This window comes from Neofelis nebulosa, chromosome 2 (genome assembly GCF_028018385.1).
Source record: "Neofelis nebulosa isolate mNeoNeb1 chromosome 2, mNeoNeb1.pri, whole genome shotgun sequence".
NCBI classification, from domain to species: Eukaryota; Metazoa; Chordata; class Mammalia; order Carnivora; family Felidae; genus Neofelis; species Neofelis nebulosa.
Genome location: NC_080783.1, coordinates 45,811,724 through 45,838,509, shown reverse-complemented (window position 1 = coordinate 45,838,509; position 26,786 = coordinate 45,811,724). Strand labels below are relative to the sequence as shown.

The following is a 26,786-nucleotide window of genomic DNA, read 5'->3' as shown; positions in this document are numbered from 1 at the left end:
CACTCATTCAGAATTCAAAGAGGATATATTAAAACTGTTCTGACGTTATAAAAGATGTCAAGCTTTCTGTCAAGAACACAATTCTTAAATGTACTGGGAACTTACGGGAAGACCTTGAGAGCCCACTGGACCAGGTGGCCCAGTTTCACCTCTTTGTCCCTGGGGACCTTCAGGGCCTCTTGCCCCAGTGGGACCCGCTTCTCCCTAAATGGGTACAAAAAGAAATGTTATAAGAAAAATATAAATGTGGTGTCATTCAAAGTTTATTGCTTATTTGGAGCCCTACATGCTATACTCAAGTATTTTTAAAGGGTGATGAGCACTAATCAGTTTATAAGGGTTGTGTGTCTAACCTAGCTTAAGGAGTAGACTCATTTTCCAACCCATCAAGTATGATAATATCTTCAGTATTACCAGCAGAGTAAAGTGGTCAAGGTAACCTGATATCTACCCTTATTTCAACCCATGAAAGTAGTCCAGATAGTAAATAAAAATACAGATGCCTCGCTAAGTTTTAATTCAGATAAATAACAAATAATTTAAGTGTTAAGTTTGTCCCAGGCAATATTTGGAACATATCTATACGAAAAATTTATTCTTTACTTATCTGAAGTTTAAACCTAAGTGGGTTTCTGTATTTTATCCAACATATTAGGTCCCAATGTAGATCTAATCCTAGAGAAACCTAGACCTAGAATTTCAGAACTAAAATTCTAAGCCTGAGGAGGTTCATTAGTGCTAATAAATATATAAAATCCCTACTGACTCTCTGAAATTCGAAGAACTGGATATGGAAGTTTATTTTTCATCCAGAGAAACAGAGACCATGGAAGTACTTTATAGGTATAGCAGAATCGTGGCCAAAAATGAAGATCTGGAAACTTTATGCTTGGCAGGGGAGGATGGTAGGATAGGCAAACAATTTCTGAGAAAACCAGTTTTGCTAAGCGTTTGGCTTTATTAAACTGTCTTTAGTAGCCAAAAGCCAGTACTAGAAAAACCCAGGAGGAGAAGGAATTATGCAGAGTGAGCTGTTATATAAATTGTCATTGCTAATGAGGTCTTCACTAGATGCCATAGTAGGAGCAGAAACTACTTTCTGCCAAGTCTTAGTCCTGGGCATTGTGAGCATTCTTTCCTTAATTCTCTGGCCAAAGCTCAGTTTGAGGGTAGAGGGTCTCACAGGAAGGAGAGAAGGAGTTTTGTATATTTTGATGGGAACACGGGAGGTTGGGCCCTCCATGGCCAGAGTCAGTGGTGGTAGGATTAGCACTTCAGGGAGATCAGAAACAGAGGGATCTCAAGAAAGTCTTATCTGCTTGAGTGCACAGTGAGCTCTCAGTGAAACAAGGGACTGGTTGATGAAATGACTTAGGGACAGCATCATTTTAAAGTAGCAGCATTCCTGTGGCACTGAGTTTAAAGACAGTGTTAGAGAGAGCCCGAAGAATAATTTAACCCGATGACTCTCACATTTGAGAGTATTTGAAATGTTAGCTATGGACTTTTTGTTGTTTTTGTTTCACAGTTCAAAGTCCATTTGTGTAGCACTACCAACGAGAAGCAAGGACCTATATTGAGGGCATCCTCTGCATCAGGCAGTATTAGAGTTTGCATTGCTCTCTCATGTAATCTTCAACAAAATCCCATGAGAAAACAAGACTTACAGAAGGGAAGTGACTGCCATGGCCACAATCATTTTTGTACAGCAGAATCTTGTGAGTAAATCCCTTCTTTGAGATGAAGAAAATTATGGCCAAGGGAAACTGGGCGTGAGGGGTAATCCAATGTACTGTGTTGTTTAAAGTGTGAAAACAGTGTTCTGAATGTATTCACTAATTTAGCTAATATAATCTTAATAACCTCTTACTGTAATCCTTGAATTTATCACCCAAAATACTGAAAGAACACATTGTGACTCACTACAGATGTAAATCATCCCAGCAGAATGCTTTAATCCAGTCCCCTGTGGAAAGCCAAATAGCCTCCCTGCCTATTCCTTTCATGGTTGTGTAAATGGTAGGGGGCCTGGGTTGGAGTGAAAGCCAGCATTGTGTGAAAGAACAGCCTTTTGACAACCTTTGATTTATTTTAACCTCCTATTGTTTAGAACATTCTGCTATTTATTACTGCCAGGCACTGTATCCAAGAGCAGAGTTCCAATTCAGATTAATCTCTTACTCTTTGCACCTGTTACAATTGTCTATTTTAGAGTTCTAATGCAGCGGATTCTTTGATATTACAATTGTATGATTAGCAGTAATTCTCCTTTAACTACATATTGCATAGTAATCTCATTTTTAAATTTATTTCTTTTCCTACCATTATACACACTGAGAATGCTCTAGGTTTTTTCCTTAGTTAAGAGTGACTTCCATACAATTAATGACATTCTCATATCATCAAGTAATTCTTATAATCAAGAGCTAAATATATTAATATTTTACCTTCATTCCAGGATTTCCTGGAAAACCGGAAGATCCAGGAATCCCAAGAGGACCCTATTAAATGAAACCAGAAAAGTGATCAGATTTTTAAATTAATATCTAATTAAGTCATCTTTTATTCTTTGACAACATTCTGTATTTTGACACATGAGAAAAATCCACTTAGTACTTCAATATCACAAAGATAATGTAATTTTATTATAGTATCTTCCAACATTGATATGAAATAGTGCTAAAAAACTTGTCCAGTGGTATTAAACATAATAGAATTTCTTAGTTGTACTATATAAGAGAGTAAGTCCATCAAAACACAAATTGTTTGAAATAACTGCTTCTTGAGAGATGTACTTTCTTTGTATTAACCAAGTAATACAGTTTTGAGAGTTATGTTTTATACCATAATCTAGGTCTCTTTAAAAAAAAATGATGCTTAAGAATCATGAGGATATTTCAAAGTGATTTTTGAAGGGCTAATATGTGGATATTTGTCACCATTCTACATTTGGGAAGACATGCATAGAGTTTAAGCCATTGACTTAAAGGTCAGATTTAAAGGAAATGAGTATAAGAGGAATTCCATTCTAGGTTATCCTGATTCTTCTTTGAGGATTTGTTTTAATTCCATCAGTTTTTCAGTAACAAAATCTCTTTTAAACTACAGTTATTCTTTTCCTCCCTTCTTTTGTTTCCTTTTTATGAATAACGAGGGAGAAAATATCCTAAGGGCAAATAATTCAAATCTGATTTACCCTCCTAGTATTCCCCTGAACTCATCATGTTTTTTTATCTATCCATCCTATAAACCATGCTATATTCCTGTTCATTTTATACACTCATCTTTCAAATCTTAGCTTGAAAGTTACTCCTTTTAAAGTCTTCCTTGATATATTTATCTCACTATAAACGTAGGTGCAGGTACCCTATATCTTGTTGCACTCTATAGCATAGCAGTTAGCAACAGCATTATGATACATTATTAATCGATATATCTCTCTTCTTTGATAGACCAGGCAGTTCCCAAAGATAAATTCTGTGTGTTTATCATCTTTTTATTCCAAGTGTCTGAGATACAGTGGGTGCTCTGTAAATTTTAATGAATGTACAAATGGAACAATAAATAAATGAACAAATATGAAAGTCATACAACTCACCATTGGCCCAGGTTTTCCAGGCATACCATGTGTACCTCGTTGTCCCTAATTAGGAGAAAAGGGGACAAGATAAAATTATATTTTCTACAGTATTTGCTCATAATTAATTCGTTTTATGAAAATTTCCATGTTAAAAACTGAAGAATAAATATTTAAAGTTAACCAACAACAACCTTAACTAGGTCAAAAGCAATTAAAATACATTTTTGTACAACAATAAGGTAGGAATAAACACATCTACCCTTATAACAATAACAAAGAACAATCATGACTTAAAAAATGAAACTGATTAAAATGATTCTTCTTACTTGAATGTATGACTTTCCATCAAATGAGCTCAAAGACAATGAAATTTTGTATACCTCAGTCTTTTTAATAAGCAGATTAACTCAGAGGAGTTAAGACCCTCCCACAAACTGCCCTCAGCTAAGGTAGCATTCCCAAAATTATGCCTCTTCCAAGGTCAATGAAGCAGTACAAAGGATTGGCCCTCATTCAAGACAAGTGTGAAAAGCCATCCCGGTCCCATAGTTCTCATGGAACAGAAGACTCATGGAAACTGGGGTCTTTGTTGAAATTATAGTACAGTTTATATTCTCCATGCAACAAAGCCTGTTTTTTATTCATTTCTTCACCAATGTAGTTTCTGAGAGCACTCCCCAATAAATTTCCTGCACACCAGTCTTTGCTTTGATGCTGTTTCCTGGGAAACCTGAACTGAGACCAATACCATTGGTACCAGAAGTAGTACAAAAAAGCAAACTCTAAAATGGAATTAAAAAAATTTTTTTTTTCAACGCTTTTTATTTATTTTTGGGACAGAGAGAGACAGAGCATGAACGGGGGAGGGGCAGAGAGAGAGGGACACACAGAATCGGAAACAGGCTCCAGGCTCCGAGCCATCAGCCCAGAGCCTGACGCGGGGCTCGAACTCACGGACCGCGAGATCGTGACCTGGCTGAAGTCGGACGCTTAACCGACTGCGCCACCCAGGCGCCCCTCTAAAATGGAATTTTAAAGCTGGATTCCTCACTGACCAGCTGGTGATCAATGAAGTCTGATTCACTCTTGACATCTGGTGGTAATGCAGCAATAAATATTGCCTCCAATGGTAAACTAAGAGAGGGCACAAGTGTAAGAGAAAGGGCTATGGGTACAATAGCTCAGGCATTTGAAAAGGTTTAGAAGAAATAGCAATTATAAAGTTGATGGAATTGCATGAACTTGTTGAATGAATACACTGGAGAAAGACTTTGAAAGGCTAATCGTGATTAATCATCAATATAAGATTCCTTGGAAGCATTTTAAAATCTTGTGATCTTCTACAGTCTGAGGGAAGAAAATCCTGAAGGTTGGGCCCAGGGCTTGATAAAGGTTCAAGAGTTCTTGAGAAGGTTGAATTCTAAAACATGGAAAGGCTGTTATGCCATGGTCAGGGGCTTTGATTAGAAGGAATGTAATTTGACATTGGGATATCTTAAGAACTTTGAAATCTCAACCCTGAAGCCTATGGGCCTATAGAAATTCTCACCATTCCCACCTTTAACAGCTTATACTTCTCCCTTCCTTAAAGATGTTGCAGAAGCCTCTACTTTATCAGACAACATATGCTATCACCACCACCACCACTTGCCCCTGCTCGTTGGCCACCAGACCAATAACTAGCATCAAGTCACAAAATAACTGAGTTGAGGAAAATCTTCTTCTGATAAAAGAGGGAAAATACACCCCAAAGGAGCTATGAGTCCTATACATCATGTAGAGCCAGAATCCAAAAGAGAATGTGTGGGAGTAGGTCCTGAAGGTACTGGATCGTGAGGGAAAGGATATAAAGTGGAGAACTTTAATGATATGGAAATACTCTCCCATGATACACATTTAACACTCTCATAAATATCCTGAAAGATGGTATTAACATGGAAGATGGTTCTTGGAAACTCAGAAAGAGCAATGCCCCACACTAAGTGAGGTAGAAATGCCAGAACTGTCTTGGCAGACAGTAGAAGAAAGCACAGAGAAGTGAACATACTAGATCGGATATATTATGTAAGGATGGATACATCAACAGTTGACTATATTCTACAATATTTTCTATGTTTCCAGAGGACAGTCTATCTTCAAGGGGACAAGGATTGGCCTAGTGAGAAGGTCTCACTTCTCCCAAACCAGGGCCCTGACTTTGACACCATTGAGAAACTCTAAAGCAGTTTTCTTCTGTAGGCTAAGGGTAACATCAGGGGATGCTGTAAACCTGAGTGAGATTCCTAATACTAATGGGGATGATAAATGTAAAAATAATAGAGGCAAGGTGGCAGTCCTTAATTGTCCAAATGAAAACAGGTAAAATATAATGAATTGCAAGGTTGAAATATTATCTGCCTAACCTTCAGAGATCTATGAAGAGAATTAATAGAATATTCCCCCTTTCTAGCTAGGTTCAAGGTACATAGGCAGACAGTAAAAGTACTTCTCAATCTATGCATTTAAAATAAATCAAAGACAAGGGTGCCTGCATGGCGTAGTTGGTTGAGCTTCCGACTTCAACTCAGGTCATGATCTCACTGTTCGTGGGTTTGAGCCCCGCGTTGGACTCTGTGCTGACAGCTCAGAGCCTGGAGCCTGCTTCAGATTCTGTGTCTCCCTCTCTCCCTGGTCCTCCCCTACTCATGCACTGTCTCACTCTGTCTCTCAAAAATAAATAAATGTAAATTTTTTTAATAATAAAATAAATCAAAGACAGATGATAAAGAAACTCAGCTCTTGTAAGGGTACACTCAGTACTTACCTTTCAGGATTGTGATGGATATAAAATAAAGATAATGGAAGAATGCTTGGCATATAAAACCTGCTTGAAAAATGTAACCTATTATTATAATTTTACTACTTTTCCCAATTTCATATTTTCCCATGGACTATATTCCATGTTGCTGTAGGTTTTTATAGTTTTCTTAACTTCAGCATTCAGATAAGTAAGCAACAAATATACTGTGGTTGTATAAGATGTTAATATTAACAAAAGGTAGGTGAAGCGTACACAGAAACTCTCCATAGTATCTTTGTAACTTTTCTGTAAACCTACATTTATTTCAAAATAAAAAATAAAGATAAAAAAATAAATTTAAATGTAGGCAACCAGTACCATAGTCTCATTTAAAAGACATGTTCAGTTCATCTGAGAGAGTTGAAATATACATACTTACAGGAGCACCCTGTGGCCCAAGTCTCCCTCTTTCTCCTGGCATTCCCCTTGGACCCTACAGATGAGAGAGGGGAAAAGGGAAAAAAAAAACCATCTCTTCAAGCATCTTACTTGAATTCTAAGGTAGTTTGACTACATCACTCAACTCAATCGAGACTCAATATTATTAGCTACCAAACAATATGACCAAACAAGGAGCAACTTCAGGTTTGAAACTCTCTACCTGCGGGGATACATAACCTACCACCTCTTACCTAAACAGATTTCACTTTGTATAGCTTCAATGGGCTAAGTCTATAATAATCCTGATTTAAACACTAAGAAACAAGAAACTTTTTCTATTCAAAGGGTGCAATTCTCTGAGCGTGCTGGTCTGCCAGCTGGTAATCAAGATTACTTCATCAGCTATCATATTTCCTCCATGTTTTTTTCTATTTTGCATTTAAACATTCACTTAATATAGTCTAAAAACAAAAAATGCTCAAAGTATTAAATTGATACATACCATAGGACCCATGGCACCCATTGGACCAGTAGGGCCAGCTTCACCCTAAAGCAAAAATGAGATTATAGTACAGTATAAGAAACCTACAATTGATATTCACATCACTTTTTCTATGTGTATGTCATTTTAAAAGTATATTTTCAAACTGGCTATTTGAAAGGCATACTTGAAATGACGGACCTCAAAATTCTGCTGTATTATTTTTTCTCAAAGAGCGATGGCAATTTAGTTTCTATGGAAATAAGTATAAAATAAATTGAGGATATAAACAAGATTGATGGAACTATCACATCCGCCCACATTAATTAGTATCAACAAAGTAATTATATGTTTATGTCTGATGATACTTAAGCTCAAGTAAAACTTTATATAAAGTTAAAATTGATTAATATTCCTTTAAGATCTATTATAGGAAGCTCAAAAATTAAAAATTTAAAGCCAACACACACACACACATACATATATGTATGTACATATATCTCACATTTATGTAAATTTCACATGATGCTTCCCACTAAAAAGTCCGCTGTACTTCTTCTATGGTCTCTCTCTCTCTCTCTCTCTCAACATAAACACATCTTGGGAAGAAACAACAATGGCTAGAAGGCCCTGGAATCGAAAGGGTACTTTAAAAATTGAGCTAATAGGGGCGCCTGGGTGGCTTAGTCGGTTAAGCGTCCGACTTCAGCCAGGTCACGATCTCACGGTCCGTGAGTTCGAGCCCCGTGTCGGGCTCTGGGCTGATGGCTCGGAGCCTGGAGCCTGCTTCCGGTTCTGTGTCTCCCTCTCTCTCTGCCCCTCCCCCGTTCATGCTCTGTCTCTCTCTGTCTCAAAAATAAATAAACGTAAAAAAAAAAATTTAAAAATTGAGCTAATAAACTACCTAAACCTCTCAGATATTTTTGAAGGAGAAAAAAGAGTGAATTCGCAGTACCTTCTTCATCCACCCGTCTACACCCATCCTACACTGGTGTAAACCCAATGCCATGGTGGCTACTCTCAGGGGCAAATTTATCCATGTCACGTATTCTGCTGAATCTGTTGCCACTCATCTATGAAAAATTATATTTATCTACTCAACTATCCCTTTTCTATACTCCTCTTTCCTCCAGAATTTAAGTTGGTTCTGAAAAAACTGGTAGGGACCTGACGCAACCCTGAAATGCAACTGTGGGATTATTTTAAGCTACTGTACAGTTACCTTGGAACCAGGTGCTCCAACTTCACCTTTAGGGCCTTCAAGACCTTTGTGTCCCTAAGAAGAAAAATATAAATTTGTGTTTTTCTGCTCTTTTTGGTTATTAGATGTGTAAAAGAAGAACCAAAAATAAGCTCACGGAAAGTGTCTTATAAAAACAGATATTTAAAGTCGTTACCCAAAATGTTTACAAATTCTCAACATTTTTTGAAAGCCTATTCAAAGAAAATTAAATTAAAGGTTTTTTGAAAGCCTATTCAAAGAAAATTAAAAAGGTTTCTCCCTTCAAATAACATTTTTAATTTATGATGTTCTCACCCTTTAAATTTTTGTGACTTCATAGAAATTTATTCTATAACTACAAATGAAAAACTTATGGTGGCTTTATAGAAGACAAGTAATTATAGAGTTTATATACTTACAAGATATGGGTTATAACCGGGTTGATGTTCAAAATAATTAATAACTAGTAGAGCACCAAGCATTCTAATCAGAAACTCACTACTCAAAACAGAGACCAACCAGTATATACTTATTAAATATCAGCCATGCTTTGTGATAGATAGATGATAGAAAGATGATAGATGATAGAAGATAGATAGATAGATAGATAGATAGATAGATAGATAGATAGATCTACCTGCAATTTTTGGAATTTTGAGATTTGCTTCATTTGAAGGTAAATATTAATGCTGTTACATTCACAAATATGCTAACTTAAATACCCAATCCTATTTATCTAAAACACACATTGCAAACATACAAATATCTATTCTCTCCATATGTCAGAGCGCATTCATTTCATGGTTTGGAAATGCAGAGAATAGACTCCCCTTAAAACTGCAAGTCAGGAGGTGTTTCTTTACAGTTAACTTTAACAAAATTCATACAAACTCGTAATTAACAATGATCTTATTTACTTGTTAACTCACAAGGAAACACATTCAAAACTGCATTTTGTTAAAGTTTCTGTAGTAAAATGTAGAAAAACTGAACTATGCAAATATTGCAAAGTTAAAAATTCCTGAATTTTTTGTTCCTGGTATCACTACCACAATTTACTAGGCAATATACCTGATGTAATGAAAGACAAAGACAAAGACAAAGCCACAACAGATAAAAGACCTCAGGAACATACATCAATTTAACACCACATTGGGGCGCCTGGGTGGCGCAGTCGGTTAAGCGTCCGACTTCAGCCAGGTCACGATCTCGCGGTCCGTGAGTTCGAGCCCCGCGTCAGGCTCTGGGCTGATGGCTCGGAGCCTGGAGCCTGTTTCCGGTTCTGTGTCTCCCTCTCTCTCTGCCCCTCCCCCGTTCATGCTATGTCTCTCTCTGTCCCAAAAATAAATAAAAAACGTTGAAAAAAAAAAAATTTAACACCACATTGCATTAGTCAATAATTGCACTGTTTGCAAACTGTGGCTATGACAGACGTGAACAAAAAGGGTTTCCTGTTTAAGCTGAAATAACTTTTCTGACTATGGATCATCACTCCTCTCTGGCAGATTTTTACAGTTCCTCTCAGGTATTTGGGATGACTGCCTCAAAGTAACCTGCAGCTTTCCTGACAACTCCTCGCTCTCTCTCCTGCTAAGAACTGTAGCTTTTCCTTCTGAATTATTTTAGCAGCTTGTATCACCATATCCACCACTTCCACCACCAGATCCATAACGATTACTGTAGGGACAAGCCCACGTTTCTTCCACCAAAACTGCCCCCTTCATGAGTCTATAATTTGATTGCTATTGTCCTCTATAATTTCCAAAATCATTATGGTTCCCACCACCACCATAGTTGCCTCCAACATTTCCTCCTTCATGGTAAGCATTATATCCTCCACCACCAAAGCCAAATCTGCCTCCTTGGTTTCCATATCCTGGTCCACCACCACCATAGCCTCCTCTACTATTGCAACCAGGACTACCCCCATAGTTGCCACCATCACCGTCCAAATACACTTTATCCACCATCACCTCCTCCAAAACTACCTCTGCTGCCATTGTCTCCACCACCATAGCCTTCTCTTCCACCAAAGTTTCCACCATGGCCAAAGCTACCGCCACCTCTAAAGTGTCCTCCACGACCCATAGAGTTGCCAGATCCAACTCCATGACCTCTTTGTGATCTAGCAGACTGCATTTCTTGTTGAGAAACGGCCTTTTCCACTTCACAATTATGCCCATTAGTAGTATGGTATTTCTGAACAACAATTTTATCAACCTTATCATGATCATCAAAAGTTACAAAAGCAGGGGCGCACTGAGTGGCTCAGTCGCCTAAGTGTCCAACTCTTGATATTGGTTCAGGCAGGTTGTGATCTCACAGTTCTGTGCTGATAGTGCAGAGCCTGCTTGGGATTCTCTCTCTCCCTCTCTCTCTCTCTGCCCCTCTCCTGCTTGTGCACATGTGTGCACTCTTTCTCTCTCAAAATAAATATTTTTTATAAAAGTTATAAAGGCAACCCTCTCTTTTTTCCACTCTGCCTGTCCTCCATAACTTCTATGGTTTCAATCTTGCCATACTTTTCAAAGAAGTTTCTCAGGTTATACTCTTGTATATCTTCTGTCATACCACCAGTGAACACTTTCTTCATCGTTAGATGGACAGAATCCTCTCTAGAAATATCTCTCTTTGGTTCCCCTTCACACCCATCAACCTTTTGTTGTCAAGCACACATTGCTGTTGCCTCCTCCTAACACAAGAGCAATTCACAAAACCCAAACCCCTGGGGTCTCTCATCACCACGAAATCTGTGAGTGTGCCATGTCTCAAAATGTCCTCTGAAGCCATCATCTGCAGTTTCAAAGCTCAGACCACCAATAAACAGTTTTCTCAACTGCTCTAGTTCTTTGGATCTTCCTCCTCCCCCTGCTGGCGGCAGCCACTGCTGAAGTCAGGCTGGGGGCTACTGGGCAGCAGTTTTACCTCCATTTTGAGTGATATGTAATTTCCATATATGTAGATAATATATAATAATGACATATTAATTATCTTGAGTTATAAAGACAGAAGCATTCCATGCCTTCCACATCGGGGTTGACTGGGTCCATCCTATGTTTTAGAGCACTTTCTAGTATCATGTCACTTATTTCATTATGGAGCAGTTATTTTTTCTTAACTGTAAACCTTATTAGCCTGAAGCTGACAACCATGGGATTTTTCTCATTCACCACTATGTCTTCTTTTGTAGCACAGTAGCCAGCATGGGGGTAAGAGCACAAAATATATTTGTTATAGAATCAGATAAAATTCAAAGGAAGTAGAAAAAAGCATTGTGAAGTTGGTGACCAGAGATGAATACTGACACTACAGCCAGTTAAAGACAACCGACAAATAGAATTGTAAAGATGTTAAAGGTAATGCCCCCCCCCACCCCCCCCCCCCGGACCCTACTGGTATAAGCCATGGTATCTGCAAGGATTATAAAGGATTGAACTTACTCGGTGACCCTTCAGGCCTGGAAGACCAGGAGCCCCAGGAAATCCTCGAGCTCCCTGTGGGAAAAAATAGAGAAGGCATTTGAGAGTCATTAATAAGAACAGGAAACTGCTTAATACACTTTTTGTTCAAACTGAATATCTAATACATAGTTTTCCACTAACATACCAAAGAAGAGAAAGGGGCAGTGTACTTTTAATCTGTCGAAATACACCTAGATGATCAAAAATTAGCAAAGCAAACTCACTGTTAGGTATGGAAACATGACTTACACAAAGACATGGAATAATGCCAGGTATTGATTTGATGACATTTCCAAATTTTGAAATTATATCACTGCATTATAATTAGTAGCAAAAAAAAAAAAAAAACCACAACATAGAAAAAACAAAGAAAAAACAAGAAAATAAGCCTGAATCAACATGTTCAATGTCTGAATCAACTAAGTCACTGTATATGGAAAAAAACCAGAAAAGTAACTTAAGGAAAACTATGCTTTCTCTATATTGTGCTTTACTTGTGGCAGAAGATTCAATACACTTGTACACACCAATGTGTTTTATTTTCTCTGAACTTCTAAATATTGGCAGCAGAATATGATTGGGGAGATTGCATTAAAATGTGATCAGAAATTGATTTCAAGTAAAATGTTCAGAAGCTTTATGGATTTGTGATTGTTTAAAAGATTAATTGAAGAAATGAAATATCCAACAGAAGGGATGGTCAAGAATATGGAGAGAACAAGTTGGTTCCTTGACTCAATAACTCCTTAATTGATGCTAATTTTATGCATCCTCCACCTAAGCATAGTGAATAAAAAACAATAGAAATCAAACAGAAAATTAAATCCAAATGGTATGACTACTTTGAAATGATGCTTCAAACTTTTTCCTCATCCCCTCTTAAAATAGATAAGGACCCGGTGACTTAATTTTCAGTTATTCTCATTGCCTACATTAATTTGGTTTTGAACGGAATGCTATTACCACTGGTACCAGTCGATTGAGTACACTGATAGCATAGGTTGCTGTATCAATTATTAACAATTATTACTATTAATCTGCATATGCCTGGCACTAAGCCTTATGTGAGTGGGCATATCCCTGGCACTAAGCCTTCCGTGACTGGGCATTCAAGGAATAATCATTGTATAAACAACTGAAGAAATGGTTTAACATTTCTCTTAACACTCAAGCACTTTTCCTAAGCCTTTCCTAAGGAACTTCTCTTATTTGAACACAATCTTACACAGATGGAAAAGTCTTCTGTTTTGTACATCATTGCCTTCATTCACTGTTTCCTAAATGAGTGAATACTCCTTAAATGAAATTCATATGATAAAAGCAAAGCAATCATTCCTCTGTGACCTCTTGTAGGGAAAATGTCTCAGTAGTGCTTTAAGGAAGGATTATAACAGTCAGGGCACATCAAACCACGTTCTCTGGACAAATAAAGTTCCACTAATTCTTCTGTTTACACAGCCCTGCTTAGGAATTCCTCACTTCAAGAACTTCCTTTAAGTTTTTCCACTGGAATGCTCCCCTTTACGTAGATTTGCTCCCCCTCTTTCCTGAGCAGAAAACACAGTACACTGAGCCTATAGGAGAATTACTGAACTATGTTATTTCAAGTAATTAGTTAACTTTGAGTTTTTGTGGTCTGCAAGGAAATTCTCAAGTGATTACATATCTCTAATGCAACAAGAAAATGAACCAGATGTACCAGTACTCATAAAATTTTCTCTTTCTGCTGACCCAAGACTGTCATCACACCCCAATCACATGTCATTGCACAGCGCTCGCAGAGTGCATCTGTGACATGCTGGCAGGGCCTGCTTCCTCCCCATGGAGGGCCCACACTGAGAGGATGTGCAAGAGTGCAGCAGGGTGGGAGTTCAAGCCTGGACCGGCTGACGTGGACATCTGTGCTAATGACTAAACCTCATGCCTTCGTCTGCACTGACTCCCCAGGCTGATGGGGGAGGAAAGGAAAGAGAGAGAGCAGGGAGCTGGGAAATTGGTTTTATATTTGAAACTAATCCTTACAGCCCTGTAAATTCCCTTAAAAGATGAGCACTCATTTTTTTAAAAAAAATCCAAGCATTGAACCTCAATACTTTTCAGGAAGTAAATGGAGACTAATTCAGCACTATTGGTTGTATTGATTGCAAGAAACATTAGAAAATCATAGGAAATGTAGGGAGTAGAAGGTTAAATCCATTTAGAGGATGCCAGACAAGAAGAAACTTTAAGAGCAAGAATGTTAAGAGGGTTTCGCTTGCTGATCTCTAATTGTCCCCATTGGCTGTGTAGCATATCCTAGCAGAGGGCCTATAAAAGTAACATGAGTGAGGACAGAAAGGTGGGTTTAGAATATGGCCAAGGGGCTCAGATCCTGAATTCTGGTGGAGTGCGTCACCAGGGACATGTCTCTGTAGTAAACCAAGGGGGGAAAAACAGCTCTGTTAGGCGTGCTGGCCATCAGTATATCTTGTCATAAGATTTTAGGGTCCAGAACACCAATTAAGGATTTCAGCCAACATTAGGGTTTGGAGAGCAGCCAAAGAGGCATAATTTATTGCCCCTATCTGTTCTTTTTGATATGTGAACAACAAAAAATAAAATATTAAAAAGATAAATGGGATTAGGATGTTGGGAAATGTAAAGAGGTCAGGCTGGTGACTTTGCAAATTTGACAGTAAGTTTGGAGAGTATCCGTATTAGGTTATAAAATGATTATCTGATGCCAATTGTTCATATGGGGCCAATGCAAAATAGGAAATTGGAATTAGCTATCACTCTGGCAAAATGTACTGCTTCACGATGACAGAAGGGAACATATGTTGGTGAGAGCAACTAGTCCACATGCATAGAATGAAGCACAAGGTAATTTTAATGTTCTTTGCCTTTCAAAGTTGGCCTTCATGGCATTGTACTGACAATTATAAACTTACTGGAGATCCTGCAAATCCCACTTCACCAGGGTTTCCATTTCTACCAGGTTCACCCTTTAAGGTAAAAAAAAAAAAAAGGCAAGGTGAGAGAGAAACAAAGAGGATTCAAATGTTCCCTTCTAAGACTAGATGACGAATCAATTGCAGACAAAAGACTTTTTAAGAAAGCTCATGCCCAAAGCTCTAAACAGTATAAAAGTACTGGCTCTACTCCTGATGGCAATCCATTAGAGCAAGTCAGTTTGTGAAGTTCTCATTAATTTATCCAGAAGAAGAAATTAATATAAATTATACTAGTCTGACCTAGCTTACCATTTCATAAACGTCAAAATTTACACACATGTACACACAGAGGCATATGCTATGAAATTCTATATCCTCATGTGGCACTGAATTAAAAGTTTTTAAGAGTACTACTTGTCATTTCTTGTGATAAACTAAGAACTACTAGACATATTTTCCTTATGACCAAATTCAATGTAATCTCCTTAAATAAATCTCACGACACACGAGGAGAAAGTATTTACTTGGTGTAGTATCACAGAGAAATTAATGATTTAACCATGGCTTTATCCTCAGCTTTGGTACAACTAACAAAAAAAATCCAGAGAAGCAAATCTGTTTTTGCACCCTGTTTTTAGATCACATGTTATTACTGTTAAAATCTGAAGTTGAGTCTCAACTTTAAAAATGAGGAAATGGCTTTTTCAGCATTGGAGAACAATATTGGCACTATACTATCAGCACGTTAAAAAACTCCGTTCAATGAAGACCTCGTGATGATGGTTAGCCATCAGAGCAATGTATTTTTCTTTAAATTCATTTCAAAGGTTCCACCAGCAAAAGTCGTGGCTATCATGACAGCAATTCTAGGATCTTACAGAGAAATTATAATGGACAAAAAAACCTGGGGAATACAAGGAAAAAGAGAATACCATCAAGATTAAGAATACTTTTAGATTTTGTAAAACCACACTCTGAGTTCTCCAGTTTTGTGTGCATTTAATGGAAGCTAAAAGTGGAGAAAATAAATTGGGAATTAATGAATAATATTCATGTAGCTCCTTCTTAATTTCTGCAAAATTTCAAAGCAAAATGAAGGATGGCAGCTTACATCTTCACCAGGTTTTCCAGGAGGGCCCTCTGGTCCACGCGCACCTATTGGGCCCTAATAACAAAATAAAACAAAAGGAAAAAAAGAAAATTTACTTATATTTACCTATACCTACCAATGAGATAATCTAAAATATTGTTGAGACAAATGAAAAATATCACAGAAAATAGCTTTATTAATATTCTGAATTTTATGTTGCATGCCTCGATTAGGTACTCAAAGGAAAGAATTTTAATTTTATGAATGCAAATATCTCAGCATGGTCTGCTAACCATATTCAAAGCCTCTGAACTTAAATACTCTACTACAGGGGCGTCTGGGTGGCTCAGTTGGTTAAGCATCCGCTTCAGTTTGGGTCGTGATCTAGACATCTGTGAGTTCAAGCCCACGTCAGGCTCTGTGCTGACAGCTCAGAGCCTGGAGCCTGCTTCAGATTTTGTGTCTCCCTCTCTCTCTGCCCCTCCCCCACTCACACTCACATTCTCTCTGTCTCTCAAAAAATACATAAATGTTAACAAAATTCGAATACCCTGCTATAAGAAACATATATCTTAAGCACTGTCCATAATACAGGCCTCCTGAACTGGACTGTAATTTCTTGCTACTTTAGGAAAGAGCTGGTAAAATAAATAATTCACAACATTATTATAATGCTGGGCCCATATTTAACTGGGTCTACATGCTTACTTGACATTTACCATTGGTCCAGGTTCACCAGGTTCGCCAGGAGGTCCTGTAGGGCCAACACCACCCTAAAATTGAGAACAAATTATGTAAATAAATATAATTATATGTTTATTATATATACAAACCAAAGAAAAACAGAATAAATTAAATTGTTGGCTCTACCACTTTCCAACTTTGCGTGAGTCACTTAATCTCTCTACACCTCAATTTCCTAATCTTTGAAGTGAGAATAATCAAGCTACCTACTTCATTAGGCTATTGTAACTCTCTTAATAACAAATGCATGTTAAGAACCTAGAATAATGCTGGCACAGAGTGTTCCATTGATGGGATAGCTATCATCATGATCATGATTGTCATCTTCTTCATCATCACCAACAACTACATTTTCTATTCACCAATGGCAGTAATATAAAATGGCGTGAGGTAAAACTCCACACACATGATAATGACAATATGGTAAGAGCTAAGAATTCTTTCTTTCCCTTTCTCTTGAAAACTTATTTCCTACTGCTGGTTAAATCACCACAAAAATTAAAAGAGCACTACGTTACTATTTTATTGGTATTTGATATGCTATAGAAACAAAGTATAGTATTATATTCTTCTTAAAGGTTCCATGGATTGATTACCTTGACTGTGATTTCTAACACCACATGGTGGTAGCTTCTGTGATCTGATTTCACAGCCTCAGAGTTAGCACATAACCAATTATGAGAATTTTCATTATGATGTGAGATAATGATCTGTTATTTCAGAAGCGAAGGTACAAAAATTCTTTTCATTGGAGGCCAGTCACATAAAGAATCCAGATGATGGAACTTCAGTCCCATGAAGAAACTTGAAAAACATATTGCATATATTTCTGAGCAGAAGTTAATTAAATACAGCCTGTTCAAAGTGAGCATTACAATATGAAATTGAAAGGCTGGCCAAAAAACACTCATGTCACAGAGACCTTATTTGTATTTGTTTCTTTTTTGCTATAGTATGTAGTTTAATCATAAAAAGACTTACTTGCTGCCCTTGTAAGCCTTGAGGTCCCCTTGGGCCAACAGGACCCTTAAAAACAAATGAGAAGAAGAGTTGGATAGTGTTCATGACAATTAGGCCAAACATTTCAAAAATGTCGAATCAGGCTTAGAATCTGGAAAAGTGAAGCTCTGACAGCAGAAGATGATGACATTCTCCATTTGTACTCATCTGGAATGCAGCTAAATTCAAGAAGATTAAAGTCTGGACAACATTTGGGATGATTTTATACATACTTTCAGTCTCATAAAGGGAAAAAAGGATATGCCTGTATACACCCAATGTCTTTGGAACAAGAGCATTTGCATGCATGAGGGTGGTTCTGTTAAGCCAGAACAGCCAACAAAAGAAAAATCTTGGCAGGCATTATCAAACTGTCTACATCAAACTGTTCTTCAGCTTCATGGCAGAAAACTCATAATTTAAGTGAGCACATCAAATCAAAGGCTTATGAAGCCATCAACAATATTGACTAGTTTATATTAAGTGTTAATTTACAATTATCTATGGCACTGAGATTTCTGGATTCTTTCTGTCTTTCATAACATACATTTAAAGGATCCACACAGGCTTTCCCCTATTAAACATGAAATAATTATACCAAGGCATGACAAAGGGAAGAAAAGGAAAATGCAATTTGAAACATTTTATTAATAATGTATCTACCTAATTTTACCTAATTTTGCAAATGTCAGGGAAAGTGAAATCAAATCAAAACCATTTGTTCTTATGGCAAAAAAATCAAACTTTTATTCTGAATTGATCAGATTTTTAGCTAGTAAGAAAGTAAAAGTCCCATTAAAAAAAATAAACATAGGGATGCCTGGATGCCTCAGTCGGTTAAGCCGACTTTTACTCAGGTAGGGATCTTGTGGTTCCTGAGTTCAAACCCAACATTGGGCTCTCTGCTGTCAATGCAGAGCCAGATTTGTATCCTCTGTCCCCTTCTCTCTCTGCCCCTCCCCTGCCCTCTCTCTCTCTCTCTCAAAAATAAATAAACATTTAAAAAAAATTAAAAAAAAAGATTCTCCCATAAAATAATAAAACAACAACAACAACGAAAAAGATTCTCCCTCTCACTCCGGCCTCCCCTGCTCATACTCTCTCAAAATAAATAAACATTTAAATAAATAAATAAATAAATAAATAAATAAATAAACAAACAAACAAACATATATGCAATTGAACTTCAAATGGATGAAAACTCATATATTTCAGAAAAATATCCCAAGATAATCATTGTATGAGCCCCTACTGCTAGTGACTTAAAAAGTATACAAACAATATTTAAGTCACTCATAATGCTGGCCTTAAGGATGGGTAAAGGCGGTGGTTCTGTGGTCTAATTTTATACTTGCTATTGCCTTGAAACTCCATTAATCTGGGATGCCTTTGAATTATGTTATGAACAAGAAAAGCATGGGATTGTTGGTTTGATAAGTATTAATCATTCAGTGAGCTTGTATTCTCCGAATACCCAGGTTAAAGTACTTGCCCAGAGAAAATGGGACTCTTTTTGGCAGTTGAAGAAATTCAAAAGAGGATGGGAACGGTTAGCAGGTCCAGTCAGGAAACTTCAGAGTTGTTGGCATAGGCATCCAGAGGATATTACGTAGGAAATAATGAAAATTAAAATGGCAAAATTTCCCATGTCAAAATTTTGCCAGATCACTGTTTCTAACCCCATTAAAAGTACAGTTTTTGTTGTAGTAGGTTATATGTTTAAATTTTTTATTTTCTTCCAATTTTAAATAAAATATATAGGCAGCCCTTTATTAAAGTCAACAAATACTTCGCACAGTTATAAATGGAACACCCACTAGGCTTTTTTAATTGGTGCATGGCAGGATTTGATACATAAATTGAAGGAATTAATGGGTAGATTTATTTAAGAAGACACATATTACTTCTTGGGTGCCTGGGTAGCTTAGTCAATTAAGCATCCCACTTGATTTCAGCTAAGGTCATGATCTCATGTTCGTGAGATCGAGCCCCACAGTTGGCCTCCAGGCGAACAGCATAGAGCCTTCCTGGGATTTTCTCTTTCTACCTCTCTCTCTCTGCCCTTTCACCACCAACCCCCACCCCTGCCCCAATCTCAAAATAAACTTACAAAAAAATAAGACACATATTACTTCTTAATTAGCAAATTCAAACCTTGCTTTACAAAATGTTATTTTCCACAAGAACCTTGATTATCAGTAAAATTTTCACTTACCACAGATCCAGGCATCAGTCCTACTTGACTCCCAAGTCCAGATTTTTCATCCAATCCAGCCATCTGAGCTGAAAATGGCTATAAATGCAACGTCTTCATGTTATTTCCAAAGTAAGAGACATATATCAACAAACTTAAATTCAGAAATGCACATTCTCTGGGATTCTTATAGAATGGCTCTGTTGAGAATCATTTGATATTTTAGACCTTAAAGCACAGAAAAAGATTCAAATTCTTTTTCATTGTATGTGTTTCTGACTGAACAATCTTCTTTAGAGTATTCATGACTACGTTGCTTCAGAATAACGACTTCAATGGGCCAAATGTCTCATACTTGGTAAAAGCATGTATCATTCTTCCAGTCTCATCGATTTCAGCTTTAAATCTCTTTATCTGATTTTCTCCCATGCCAAAAATCTGAACAGAGCCTAAGAGATGCTTTTAAACATTTTCCTTAAAGATTCCAGTTTCAATTTGAGACTATTTTACTTAGATGGTATTCTTATTTCTTTGTTCATGACCAGTAAACTTTACACTGTATTTATGTAAGTTGATAAAGATTTTACAATCCTTCTAATCTTTGACTATTCTAAGAATTGGCAACAGTTTTACCTATTTTCTTTCACATCACAGAAACTCTGGTAACCCAACTGACCAAAATTGTCCACATATATTCCAGGAGTTCTTTCCAGATTTTGGGGGGTAAATGTGTATATTATTAAAAAAATTAATTGGCAATTACTTCTACAATCAGTTGAGAAATAAATGTATAAATTGTTATAAAACAAAAATCATATTTCAGGGCTCCATATGTTCCTTTGTTTTGCTATGCAATCTACTCATAAATCACCTATGTCTGCCACTAAGAATTCAAAGAAGCAGGTATAGAAAGATATTTTGCTTTATTTTATTTCTCGCAGGAAACTAAAATTTGGGAAGTAATCAGATAACATTTTTAGTGTCAACTAGGTAGCCCTTTCTATATACATCATAATGGATCTGTCATCCTCCCTTCTTGTGGAGGAAATGACACAGATTTTGTGACCATTCTGAGCCTAAGAACAGCAGAAGATTAGAGAAGTTTCCCTTTTCAATTCATATTGGGAACAATATTAGCAGTCCTTTAGAATCAGCAGAAAGAACCAAACCAGTTCCAGAACTGACACTGAGAAATAAGTCATTCAAAGCGGTACTTTACAAAATGCTCTTGTGAATTTTCTGACAATTCTCTGTGGGTTTCTGAGTTCACTGCATTCACTTAGCTGCTGTTGCAGTCAAGGGCCAACTTCTGAACTAAGACAACTTAAACTCTTAATAATGTATCAAAATTTTGGGTGAGGATGGGCAAAATAGGTGAAGGGGATTAGGAGGTACAAACTTCTAGTTATAAAATAAATAAGTTACTGGAATGAAAAGTACAGCATAGGGGATACAACGAATAATATTGCAATAATATTGTATGGTGGCAGATAATAACTATACTTATCATGGTGAGCACTGAGTAATGTATAGAATTGTTGAATCAATAGGTTGTATACCTGAAACTAATATAACATTGTATGTCAACTATACTTCAAAAATTAAAAAAAATTTAAAAACTAATATATAATCTAAATATAACAGTCAACAATATATAGAACTTACCCTGCTCATGCCATCAGGTCCTGGGTGGGATGGATGTCCAGGAGGCCCAGGGGCACCAGGTTGACCAGGAACACCCGGTTCTCCATCAATTCCCTGAGGACCACGAGGACCCTGGAAAAACAAGCCCATGCTCATTAGAACCCATTGCCAAATATGTACTTAAGTAGAAATCTAAAAGACAGACTTCTTGATGGAGAGGAAGTGTTCATTATGTTTAAAATGAATAGCCATACTGTATGATTCCAATTCTATGACATTCCCGGAAAAGGCAAAATTAGGGAAACAGTGAAAAAGATCAGTGGTTCCCAGGGGTTGGGGTGGGAATGGGGAGATCAAAAGGCAAACCACAGGAGAATTTTAGGACAGTGAAAACACTGTGAATGGTACTGTGATGATGATGTATGTATCAGTATACACTTGTCCAAACCCACAGAGTGTACACCACGAAGAGGAACTCTAATGTAAACTATGGACTCTGATGGGAGATGTCGATAATGGGGAAGGCTATGCATGTACGGGGACAGAGCATATATGAGAGCTCTTTGTGCCTGCTTTGATTTTTGATGTGAACCTCGAACTTCTCTAAGAAAAATAAAATCTTAAAAAAAATAGATTGCAATCCAGCCAACTACAGCAATTTCATCAGCTCTGCTGACACTGCTGACTTCAGCACGGATCACAGCCTCTGCTTAGGGGCATGGTATATTTTGGGTAAGAATTTTAGTCTTGATGTGTTAAATCCCCAGTAATGAGCTGTCTTGGAATAATTATAAAATTTTATTGAGTTCACCAGTATTCTAGAATAAGCTTCCTTATTTGGTTGGTTTTGTGGTATTTAACCAATAAGTTCTAAATTCACATGTCTGTCTTAGATTATGGTTAACTATATATGTGCTTGCTTAACCTCCTCCTACTGAAAATATATACATATATATATATATGTATATATATATATATATATATATATATATATATATATATACATATATACATATGTATGTATGTGTATATGTGTGTGTATATATATACATACATATGTGTGTGTACATATATATAGAAGCTCCTTGACTGGTATTTGTGGCTTTTTTAATCTTTCTAATATTTTGATGTTTTGTATAGTTCTTGGCACATAGTAGACCCTCGATATATGCTTATTACATCTTCACATTTCAATCCTCTTTATTCTACTACTTAAGTTCTGGCATGCTTTGTTTTTCTCACCACCCCTAAAGGTGGATCAGACCAATGAGAAACAGAGGAAAAGGCACAGTGATCCAGCCAAGTCTAGTTCTCAGAGAAGTGAGCAATAATTTCTAGCTGCCAAATTCCACCCTCCTCCCAACCCACATTCTGAAGGCAGCTTGGTGAACAGCCACGTCCTCAGTTCTGGAAATGTTCTGTCCTCCAACCTCATCATTCCCACAAGTCTTGTGAAGTATTTTCTGCCTGTTTAACCCTGAAGAGTCTTAACAGTCTTCAAAAAGAAAGAAAGGACCAAAGAACTCAAAGTCAATATGATTTTTATAGTTAGAAGCAGGGATCAAGAAAAATATGATAAGTTAATTGGAGTTTAAAAAAAGAAGCTTCTCCTCTGTAAACATGAGAACACCTCCTGGCTTACAAAAGAAATTCAAATATGAGCTAATACAGCTGAAGGAGGACATATAAAACAAGATGAGGTGGGAAAGGGGGCAGCTGGCATATGATGGCTTTGGGGAGGGTGGCATAATTTAATTAATATATTCAAATATTTGTATAGATTCATATAGATATATGTATTTCTTAGAAGAGTAGAAGATAAGCAAACACATCTATTCAAATAGAAGTAGATAGTCTGAAAAACACTTTGAAAACTGATTTCTCAGGAAATTATTCTCATCCTTTATCAAGTCAAATGCTTTCTGACTCTTAAACCACGGTAGAGTCACTTAACTCTTTTCATTAGACATAAGAGGCTGATGTAAATTGCTGTCTAGGATTCCTGATCATACACATGAGAGCAACATGAGCTGGAAATTCATACTGTCAATGGTGGCACAGACAAAGTTAGTAGTATGATCTACTCAGAGCCTTGTGTGGAAAACTTTTAATGTGTTTCTGAAATATGAAATTGCTAACTGATAACCAGGTATCATTGTATACAAAAAATGAACTAAAACATGTCTCCTCCCAAAGAGATTTCTAAAGACAAAAGCAAAAACTACATTTAGTTTCAATGAGAATAGAGAGAGGTTTGGGTGGTACTGATCCTCAAAAATCATATGCTTTCTCCATCCCTCTGTGATTAATTAATCTGTGATTACTGCATGGCCACCACCCTCCACCGTGATTAATGTGAAACATTAATAATCATGTTTCAAAGTCTTGTTCTGAAGACAGCCCACTTTTCTATTGACTTCATGATGCATTCAGTGTCTCCAAAGAATCTCCTCTAAATAGCCTACATGAGTTACACTTCTACAAATTGAGATTAAAATTAATAAAAATTTTTTAAGTTATCCAAAATTAAGTGAACATAATTATAAGTGAAAGTAAGAAAAAATATAATACATGAGCAGTTTTACTGATAAACATTGAAAACAAAAATATAATTTGGGAACACATTAAAATATATACTTTCATATTTCCAAGTGAGATGAATTACATACATTTTATATTAAGGTAAATATTCTATTTATCATCATTCTCTCCCATTCCTCAAGATACCCTAGTACTAATTTCAGGCAGCCATTTACAATACAAAGTACTTATAGATTACCACTAGGTGGCGACCTTTAAACATTCACAAATAGAAAGGACTAACTACCTCAGTCCTCAGGAACTTTATTCACTACACACACACACACACACACACACACACACACACACACACACAAATTATGAAATGTTAGAGTTGGTAAAATATAGCATATTTCCCATTTTACTTATGTAGAAACAGATCTACAGAGGTTGAGTGTCACATGCAATTAGAACTCAGCACACCCTATCTATCTCCTGACAGATGGCTAGTTTGTCACTATGAAGTTACTAGCATTACTTAGTTAAAACTAAGGACATATGATAAGAGACAGTCCTGGGGGTCACTGACGAGTCATGAAGACTTCCGGAGAGTATTTATATCACAGTAGTTCTCAATCCTGAGCACTTTTGCTCCCCTCCCCTGGAGACATTTGGTCACATCAAGAGACATTTTTGTTGTCACAATTGTATGTGGGAGGAGGACAGGTGTTGCTACTTGGCATCTAGTGGGTAGAAATCAGGAATGTTGCCAACCATCCTACGATGCATAGCTATTATGTGGCCCCAAATACCAATAGTGTTGAGGCTGAGAAACCATGCATTACATAGTGAGCATTCTGTAGTGTCTGATGGTAACGGAAGCAGGAGGAGAAAACGGTATTTATGATTGCAGTACCACCCTACGTTGTGCAAGCCACAGCTTTAGCCTAGTTAAACAGCTCCTGCAAGTCTTGGGACCTGAGGCAAAATGCTCTACCAATGGATATTTTGTAACATCATGCCAGTATCTTGCAACTGGCCATAGTGGAAGTATTTACACCAGGGAAATCAGCAAAAGTATAGGCACATTTTTTTTAATGAGACAGTTGTTAAAAACTATCATCCCACTGCTTGCTAGGATTAACAGAGGAACAGACTGCCTATTTGGGCAACTGCCAGGATTGTTTTTGCTTAATTCCAAATAAATAACTACTCCTCACTCTTTTAAATACACACACACACACACACACACACACACGCACACCCCTAATTCCCATTGATTATCTCAGGGCTAACCAAGATAGGAAGGGCAGCATATCACACACTAAGTCAAGAAAAGACAGGGTGACAGCAGACTCACTGAATCCTAACAAGGAATTCTGAAAACGCAATCACTATTTCTATAGTAACTTCCACCTAGACTTAGGACTAAGTGTTATCAATTATCCTGGGCACAAGTATATTGATGCACAATGTTACTGCATGGCCACCACCCTCCACCTAATTGAAATTATCTTCTACCTGTTTATGTCATTCTAGACCCTTGGACAGGCATCTAGAGAGCTACTAACAGTATTCAGGTCACCAATACTCGTGAAACAGCTCAGTAGAACAGCAGTGAAGAATGAATACCAGCATAAGATAATCAGAATATAGCATTACTGCACACATATAGGACTATGCCCTATTTCCCTGGGGTACTGTCATTTACCTGCATGCCTGCCAATACCATCCATTACTCCAGCCCCAATTTTGTAGTACTGTCATCATGCAATACTTGGTCAAACGTATTCAAAGATGAATCAAGAGGCAAGAGTTCCAAGCAACATGATCTAAAATACATTTTTCTTTATTTACATATTCAAGGTTGTCCGTTGCTCTCCTGCTCATCTATTTCTCCCATATAAATATGTATAAATACATATTTGGAAAGCTAAAAACCTAGAGAGTTAAATTTAGTAGACATTAGACAGAAAATTAAACAGCACAAGTTTTTCTGATTAAAACATAAGATAATGATAGCAGTACAAAAATTAAGCGAGTTATTTAATACAGAAAGACATTAGTTTCTGAGGATAAGATATAAAAAGAAACAGAATCGCTATCCTAGGACTTGCTAATAAGAAAAAACATCTGGCATGTGTTATATAATATCTTCATGTTTTATCTCCAGGGTATCAAGTTGATCATTTAAATTTAAAGGTGTTCCCTTTGTTCTGGTAATGGATTTGTTGATTTTTAAAATGATTCCTTTGATAGTTCTGCAGCAGCTGCACAGTGAAAATAGATAGAGTGTTATTTGGGAAATAAATTCATTGTACAACCACTTGAAATAAAATTTAGTCCTCTAATAATTTTTTTTTCCTTTATCCAGTTTGGTTATCCCTGCAGCAACCACAGATCACAGAACTTTGGTGTTTTATCTCAACAGTACATTCCTGGCATTGTTCACTCATGATTTACAACTTCTGAAAATAACATGAGGTATTCATTATGTTTCCTTAGGTTTTCTACTTTATTTTACTTTGACCTCACGAGGGACAAAGAAATGTCATTTGTGTTACCTAAAAAGATAATAGGTAATTATTACCATGTGATACTTTCCTCTGAATCAGAAAAGACCCACAATCACTTCATGACCTGAATTCTGTCACATTTAATAGAGATGAGAGAGAAACAGTGCCACCAACTCTTTGTT

The 26,786-nt window shown here is 36.9% G+C and overlaps 1 protein-coding gene across 2 annotated transcripts in view; it reads right to left on the bottom strand.

Moving 5' to 3' along the window:
• COL5A2 (collagen type V alpha 2 chain) overlaps positions 1–26,786 on the bottom strand; it is a 193,751-nt gene that overhangs the window by 39,326 nt on the left and 127,639 nt on the right. For both annotated transcript variants that reach the window (XM_058711580.1, XM_058711571.1), the window contains exons 7-19: positions 21,590–21,700; positions 19,946–20,023; positions 17,713–17,757; positions 16,707–16,760; positions 16,009–16,062; positions 14,895–14,948; positions 11,944–11,997; positions 8,504–8,557; positions 7,303–7,347; positions 6,799–6,852; positions 3,599–3,643; positions 2,448–2,501; positions 106–204 (exon numbers count right to left, since the gene is read on the bottom strand). In XM_058711580.1, coding sequence (XP_058567563.1) covers positions 106–204; positions 2,448–2,501; positions 3,599–3,643; positions 6,799–6,852; positions 7,303–7,347; positions 8,504–8,557; positions 11,944–11,997; positions 14,895–14,948; positions 16,009–16,062; positions 16,707–16,760; positions 17,713–17,757; positions 19,946–20,023; positions 21,590–21,700 — 801 coding nt within the window. The remainder of the gene's footprint in view (positions 1–105; positions 205–2,447; positions 2,502–3,598; positions 3,644–6,798; positions 6,853–7,302; positions 7,348–8,503; positions 8,558–11,943; positions 11,998–14,894; positions 14,949–16,008; positions 16,063–16,706; positions 16,761–17,712; positions 17,758–19,945; positions 20,024–21,589; positions 21,701–26,786) is intronic.